This window comes from Gymnoscopelus microlampas (assembly GCF_963454915.1).
Source record: "Gymnoscopelus microlampas genome assembly, chromosome: 4".
Classification (NCBI taxonomy): domain Eukaryota; kingdom Metazoa; phylum Chordata; class Actinopteri; order Myctophiformes; family Myctophidae; genus Gymnoscopelus; species Gymnoscopelus microlampas.
This window is the reverse complement of record NC_139941.1, coordinates 17,483,621-17,492,203: the sequence shown is the minus strand read 5'-3', so window position 1 is coordinate 17,492,203 and position 8,583 is coordinate 17,483,621. Positions and strand designations below refer to the sequence as shown.

Sequence of the window (8,583 nt, the reverse complement as noted above, 5' to 3'; positions counted from 1 at the left end):
CATGCTGGGAAAAGTACTGAAAGAAATGTAAGTGCCGTCCTTTCTAAAGTTCAGATTCGTTTAAGTCCATAAAGTTAATATGCCCCTTTTGACAAAATGAATCATTCCAATCTGAGTTTCTGAACCACAATTTTGTAGTCCATTCATAGACTTTGAGCAAGTAATTTATCAATCATTATGGTTAGCCCATGGCTTCTAGTGTACTTTTCCCCACAAACTCATTACTGTAATGCCCCAACTTACAGAACAAAAACTTAAGCCCACCCTTCTTTTCTGCAGAAAATAGCTTTAATGATTACACATGAGCACGTAACTCTGGCCCTGCTTATTAAAGGTCAGTGCTCAGGTTCACTACTAGGTAATGTTAAAAAAACGAACAATAAGACAGCAATCTCGCCGTAGTCACGGACTCAAGACCTGATTTTTTTGAATATCCCATTAATACAATTGTAAAGTCAGCACTATCACCTCAAGAATTTATGAAGGATTAAAGGATTTATGTCTCAGCAGGATTTGGGAAAAACATGCTTTATCTTCAGTAGACTCGACTAATAACTAGCAACAGTGTCTTTACAGGTCTCCCTAAAAAACACTACCAGACGACTGCAGTTGATTCAGATCGCTGCTGCTTGAGTCCTTACTTATACCAAGAAAGTGGAGCATATCACTGCAAATAATTGATTTCAAAATATTACTGCTTGTTTATAAAGCATTGAATGGTTTCAGGCCAAAATACATTTATGATCTTGTGCTACATCGTGAACCATCAAGACTTCTCAGGTCATCGGGAAGAAACAAGGTTCAGTTTTTATGCACCACATAATCTGGAACAAACTCACAGAAAACTACAGCAGTTCTTCTACAACTCTGTTGTTTTTAATCAAAACTATAAATAAAAATGGCTGTTCTTATTATCCTGTTTTTGTTTTAGTAGATTTCTGTGTAATAATTACACATTCTCGTCTTCCACAAGTGTCTGCCGTCTGATTGTACACAGAAGATAATCAGACTCAGAGATTAGGTCGTCAACACCCCCCACACCCCCCAATCACTCTCAGCCGCGAGCATATTGTCGCTGGTGGAAACCTTGTATGTCCAAAAGTTTGTTTGTTTTTTCTTCAGGAAATGGAAAAAAGAACCTCACTTGTCAAGCGACGCTCTTGTTCGACAAAGTAGGGCATTCATTTACGGGGAACAAAAAAACATGAAAAGTTGAAATATGGAGATGCAAGGTTTCCGCCCGACAGTGACGACATGCAGGAGCCGTCCCTCTCCATCTTTCTCCCCCCCCCCCGCGCATCCTCCTGCATCAAACTAATCATGTAAAGTGGCTCGTGACATGGCCGCGTGTTGGAGAGGTGAAGATGGAGACAGCCAGGAAGATGATTAGTCTGATCACAACAACACTGACAGCAAGGAATCATTGAATATGCGAGTGATTTGGTCATACATTTCTGCCATTTGCTTCAGAAGCTTTATACCAAGTGATCCTTGCTTACGTGTATATATATGTCACGGTATGAGGCACCACCCAGCAAGCTTAGGTGAGCGAGTCACCGTGCCAAGTCTGCTTCAGCTGACTCGGTGCCGTCCGAGTTAGGTCCAGATAGGGACAGAATCGTAAATCAACGGCCCCCCTAGTCTGTGCCATGTCAGATGTTGTAAGCCTGTCTCGGTACCTCCGAGAGGCTGGGGGGAGGTAAACTCAAAGAAAACGAGCACTCCTTTTTCAATCTGACCGGTTTTCCAATCATACTATAACATATATACGTATAACTTCTTCTAACAGCAAATGCATGATTCTTATGGTCTCGTAATCTAGTTTTGTTGCAATATGACACAGCTCTTTATGCCATTTAAATTGTACCAACATTTCTTAGTTTAGATTTTTGATCGTTTGCTTTGGCAATGTAAACGTAGGTTTTCTCAAGCCAATAAAAAACATTTGAAATTCATTGTTTTGGTAATGCAGGGTTCGATTTGTAAAAAACTGAGAGGGGATCGGGGAGTTTCTTAACCACATTATATAGCAACAATTCCAACAAATAGCGAAAATAGCCAATCTGCACGTTCACAATGCATGTGAGCTTTTAGATCCCTCCCATTCCCTCTAGCAACCTGTGCTAATGCTCTGCAGGAGTCTGATTGGACTCGGCAGGAGTCTGATTTTCAATTTTACAACATAGAAATGATCTGCTGTAGTGAAGTACAAAGTACAATTTGACCAAATCACTTCAAAATGTTATAGTACTTTAGTAAATGCTAAGTCACTTTCCACAACTGGTTATTGGAGATGCAAATCAAATGTCCCTTGACAGCAGTCTAGTATGTGAGGAGGTGTTTGTGCGATGTCTTAACCCTGCTATGAAGCAACGTTCCACAAAGTCATCTTGTGGAGGTTCTCCTTGACTGCACAGCCACGAGCTTCACACATTTAATGGACAGTTGGCTCGAGTGACAGCTAATCCCTGAGCTGCCACTATCCGGCAGTAATTCAAATGGCCGGTACTTACACCAATCTGACCAATATATCCAATCAGCTCTACCATGGAAGAACACAAGGCGAAACATTTACTTGAGTGCTTGTTAAGCACCCCTCCCCCCCTCATGGTTGACTCTATAGTGGAAAGAGGGCCCCAAAGCGCCTTTTTGCCAGCCCCTCTTTCTGGTTCTTTGTTATTTGCTGTCATTCGGAGAGCTGCGCTTGATGAGAGCTCTAAATGAAATCGATTTCACCATCACTGATGCACATTCCCTTGATCGGGGCTCTGCAATTTATAGCCGAAACTTTCCAAGCTATAAGCACGCGGATTTATCGCAGGCTGTTAATATCTGTCACACCATCCCCTGCTCTCCTCTCCGAGTCGTCCCCCAACCATAGGCAGTCCTTTTGTAATAGTAATCCATAACCACTTGGCATGGAGCAGCGTTTTAAAGTACAAAACAATTCAATGGACAACGAATGTATGCAAATACACAGTGGCAATGATGACGGAGAATTATGTGGATGTATGGTGAGTGACCAGACATCCCAGATTGGCCAGGATTGTCCAGGTTTCAATCTGGGTGTCCAAAGTACTGACAAATATCTCAAAAAACAACTCTAAAATGTCTCAGTTTTCAACAAAATTACAATAATAACTCTTGTTTTGTTCTGTTCAGTTGAAAGGTGCAGTCACCAGCTGTGCAAAGTGCCAAACATATTTTTTCCTCCATCCTGACAAAAAACACCAGTCAAAAGCAGCAAAAACAGCAGATCTTCAAACTCACAGTTGTGAGCTCATAGAGCAGCTATTTTAGCTATTTTCGAACGTAATCCTTCGACTGGATTTGTTTACGATGAGGCAGAGAGGCAGGTAAAATTAAGTCATAGGCTGGGCAGCGATTCATTACTATTCATCCTGGAATGGGGATGATGAGATTGTTGTTGTTGAAACATGCAGCACACCAATATCTGTGGATACAGACTGCAAGAGGCAATTAAGCTTCCTCATCTGAAGTAAAGCACATTTACTGTAACTGGCAGTGGAAAATGACTATCGTTGCTGTTAGGAGGAAAACTTGTATCTTCATAATTCAAATATTTATGTTTTTCCATAAATGAATGTCCTACTGTAGGCCTACTACTACGCATTGTGAGCTTGTAGATCTTTTTGCCACTTTAGAAACGTTTTTAAAATGAAAGTGGTTGTCTGTGGATTTTATAAATATTAAACCGATAAAAAGTATTAACAAGAGGTTGTGACTCAATAATAACTACATTGGATCCATTGATACGCAAATAATTTTTCTACCCCCCATTTCCTGAAAAGTAACACTTTTGGAAATACAGGATTTCTGTACCGCCAGCAACAGTATGCCACTGCTCCAATGCTTCCTACAGCTTCACACTTCAGTGAACACCGAAAATGATATGCAGAACTTAAAGGTCTCATGAAGTGAAATCACAGCCTATAAGCAATGCACACATCAACGAAAAGCCATTATTGCTACGGCCTTGCATTAGCTAGCAGCATAATAGGAGGCTTCCTTCTTCTCCCTCGAACTTCTGACCCCTGTATTTGTTTTTTTGAATGCTGTGTTACGGTATTTGTTCTTTTGCTTCTGTACTGTACAGTATGTATAGTTAATACTGTCATTGAATGCTGGGGGGCATGACCCAGAGAGCATGACTCACTTCTCAAGGCATGGGGCTGCAGAGCTCTGTATTCAGTGTATAGTAAGTATAGTATACTGTATCCTATATGAAAATTGTCTAATGGCCGGCGGACCACAGCCACGTCACTCTGACTCAGACATAAACATGAACAAACCCGATACGCTCATACTGTATATAGGCAGGACCACGGCCATGTAACTCTGACTCAGACATAGACAAACCCAGTACAGTTGTCCAGAACCGCAGATCCGACTCTTGCAATCTGTCCCCTTCACTGACCTCCCCGCGGGAGACCCTCCAGAGGTACCGGGCCCTCCAGGCGACCTTGGATCCTGAGGCATTTTATATTGTGGAGCAGTATTATACACTAATAAAGCTACTTTTTTAATTTGCATGCACCTAGCAATCTAACCTACCATCTGCCTCCTCGTCTGCTGAACTTCCACCATCCAGATGAGATCGTTCACAAAACATAATTGCTGACTGCCAGAGCCACAGGAGGACCATCACAGCCTGTGTACAATTTCATTGTCCACACCCCATTTACAGAGTGCCATTGCTCTGTCTGGCGAGAAGCCAGATTTATACTCTGTCGTACGTCGGTGTCGCATGCCAAAAGTAGCTGATCTACAAGCTCACAACGTGTAGCGGATGCACCCTATTGTTAGCTTGTAGATCTGCTATTTCTGGGCCACGACACACGGTACGACGGTGCATAAATTAAGCATTAGGGCGCCTGCCAGGTGCCAGGCAATGTTAGGAGGGCATGCTTACAACGTCTGACATGGTGCAGCAGGTGTGCAGGGAGCACCAGTCACTATCAAACCTAACCACTGAAACAATGCACATATCTAATGCACTGGGAAAACAATCAAACTACTGATTTGCATCCCTTACACTCGATGTAGTGTAAGGGTTTGTACTAGCTAGTACAAGTTTGTACTAGCTACACACACAGTTACATTTAAAAGTAGTTCACCCCCAAAATGACTTTTTTATCAGTTACTCACCCCATGAAGCCCTTTTTTTTGGTGCATTACTAATCCAATATTTTTGATTAATTAAAGTAAATAAATAAATAAAAACACAAGTACAGATACTCAAAACATTAAGTTTACTTAAGTGCAGTACTCAGGTATTTCGTATCTGTACCCCACTGTACAGCATATAAAGTGGTAGTAGCAGTGAAATGGGAGCCATTATGACTGGCATGGCGACAGGGCTCAGCATCTGTTCTGCAGCCTGATGGTCTGGCTGTGGAAACTGTCCGTTCATTCAGTATTTGATACTGCAGTATCAGCTTGCCTAAATAGAGTTGTGATGAAATATTTAAAAAACAATGCTATTTTTGGATAAGATTGTTTTGGGAGTCCCAAAACAATTTGAAATCAAATCTAGAAGAAAAACAAACAAAACTAATTTAGGCTACACAACTGCACCTCTGTCCGTCTGCAGCTAATCTCAACTAAATCTAAACAGCTTGGTGGATCAGCATTATTTCTTGTGAACACTGCCAGCAAGCCAAGGACCTCAATTCCTGAATCATTTGCAAATCAGTGAATGATAACCATGTCAGTTTTATGTCATTTTACATGCTCCTTGTGAGGCTACAGACCGGAACTATTATTAGGTTAAAATTGTCTTGTTGTATATCTGGCTGAACATTGTCCCAAATATGGGCATGCCCAACTATGAATCCCCAGGGCCCAAAAAAAAAAATGAATTGAGGCTTTCAAAACAAAACTATAGCTAGAAGTAACTCAAATCATAGAGAAAATGTCCTTAGTTACTGCCATATTTCTTAACATAAGCCTAGTATTTTGGTTGGATATGAAATCTTTTACAATTGTTTAGCCGTGCCAGTTTTAACTGGGAATACATTTTTAATTTTATGTTTGTTTTTATTGCACAATACTTTTTCTGATAATTTCTTAGAATCTCGCCCCTGACAAATACCACATATTACAATAAAACAAAATTGCAAACAAACACATCTTCTTTTGTGTATCGTCAGAAGGCCAGCTCATAATTGTGTAGCCATGGCCTTGTCGCATGGTCTTACGTTGAAGAGGCTGGCAGTGGTAATTATAATTATTATGTTCTTCACCGTCTGCCAAGACCCACTAAAAGGGAAGAAAACGACTGCCTTCACCTGGCCTTCCCTGCAAGTAGGAAGAGTTGGTGCAAGACCATCTTGTGAAACCAATGTCGCCACACACTTAAAGAAGAGCCAGGGAAAAGATCAGGGCAGTGGGAGTCCCCTTTAGAGGCGGACATCGCGACCCTTGTCGCCAGAGCCTCTCAGCACTCCAAATCAACGAACACTAATAAAAACTAAACTAAACTAGTAAACCCACTCTAAAAACGAATTTAACATTAAACTGAAATGAAAACTTGAGTTTGGTAGATGAAATGATTGGCCTTTTTTGGGTGGGGGCTTTTTATGCTTTTATAAAATGTATTTATTGATAGGACAGTAGGCTGACAGGAAATGGGGAGAGATGGGGAGTGACACGCAAAGGCCGTCGGGATCGGGACTCGAACCCGCGACAGGCTGGTTACGCCATCGGTCCGGGGCATTATTGGCCTTTTGGTTCCATTTGTACACTTTCAGAGTCAAACCAACACCCGCATTACATTCCGTATTTGGCCTTCAGCTCGTCCACCAACGTGACGTACTCGTTCATGGCGTCCTCTTGGCTCTTCCCTTTCTGCTTCACCCAGGCGTCCCACTTGGCCTTCCCAGCGGCGTCCCCGGTCCCAGGGTCATCGGTGTTGACGTCCCCCACGGTGGCTTGTTTGAACAGAGCATAGACTCCGAGCATCTCCTCATCCTCCGGCTTAGTCTTCAGCTGCTTCACCTCATCGGCTGCTGTGTCAAACTTAGCCTTAATGTCAGACATGATAGCATACAGTAGACGTATTCGTCTTATTCTTCCGCTCTATTCAAAAGGTCGACTTATATACAGCTGCAGGCTGCAGTCGTGATTCATCACAACTTATGGATGATGTAAGCCTTATGCTCGAGAGCAAAGCACCATGTATGGGGAGGCTGCTGAATGGGTGGACTCCGATGCAAACCAAGAGCAATCCGGACCCAGCATGAAAGTGGGCTACATCGCCAGGGGTCCAAATGGACACTTACTGGTCTGTATTTCTGAGAGTGTACAAACAGAACCTTTTTTTTCCGGAATCTACACTATACAATTAGCATAGAAATGTTAATTGGTTCAATTCACACACTCACAGTACAGAGCCGTTAGAGTCCATTTGGACCTCCTAGTGGTCCGCATCTGATGTTGAGAACCAGTGGCATACAGAATATGTAGGACATAACAAGGTTTTCTTGTTATCTCCTCCATTAGTGGAGATGAAGTTGTCTGTCTGTCTGTCTGTCTGTCTGTCTGTCTATGTGCATGAGTATGTGTGTTTGTCTGCGGCTAATCTCACATTATAAAGCGGATAGTTCGGGCTCTTATGACTGACAGACTGAGTTGCATTCGAAGCAGTTGTAAAATGCTCCATAAACAGACCCTGCTTTTAGTTTGATGGCGAGGGACTGGTGTCTCCCAGAATTATGGCTATAATAGCATATAAAATAGTAAATGGTGCATTTATAATGGCGCCATTATCCAAAGCACTTTACAATGTGCATTACATTCACACATCAATGGCAGATGAAACCATGGCACCGACCTGATCATCGGTGAGCAGTTAAGAGTTCAGTGTCTTGCTCAAGGACACTTTGACACTAACCAGCAGCGAGTTTATACTCGCCGCATTGCCTCATGTTTTTCAGTTGAAAAATCGTTAAACTCCAGGAGAGACACGGTCGTTATACATTAGCCCCCAGATTAATCCAGCGTGTTTTCTGAGTAGCGGTCTTCAAGACATTGAGGTTGCTGTGCCACCCTCACAACTGATCAGGAAGATCCATCCAGCGGAGGGCCCATGCCTAACAAACCATTTAAACAACAAAGTGGCAAGCCAGCTAGAGGATGTACATGGAAGGATCGATAGCGCTGGCCCTACAGGAAAACAGGCTCGATGATCAATAGATTACACACTGCTCTCACAAAGGCAGATATCACGGAAGATTCAAACCGTTTCATTTCAGAGGACTAGGGACTTTAAGGGACAATATTCAGCTTAAAATGTGTCCAGCAATATTTCAAGGGAACACAACAGACATACTACTGTTATTATTTTATAGATAAAGGCTTCAAATAGCCTACAGCCTACATGTTTAATTGTAAACAGTGTGTGTTACTTAAATGCTGATGATGATCACATTGTCAATAATGAATATTTCAGAGTGGAACGTGGAGAAAGGTTTCCATCAGACATCAGTACTGTAACTTTGCTGTAAGCAGTGGGCTGGTAAACAACACTGCGTCAGAGACGTGAACTTGTGATACGAAGGC

General features: G+C 42.2%; 1 protein-coding gene across 1 annotated transcript; it reads right to left on the bottom strand.

Annotated features, from left to right (window-relative positions):
- Positions 1 to 6,792: 6,792 nt before the first annotated feature.
- On the bottom strand, positions 6,793 to 7,062 carry LOC311043980 (acyl-CoA-binding protein-like; the record flags this gene model as incomplete). The annotated part of the gene is made up of 1 exon (XM_084055403.1): positions 6,793 to 7,062. One exon carries the CDS (start codon positions 7,060 to 7,062, stop codon positions 6,793 to 6,795), a length of 270 nt encoding a protein of 89 aa, XP_083911529.1.
- Between the last annotated feature and the right edge of the window lie 1,521 nt (positions 7,063 to 8,583).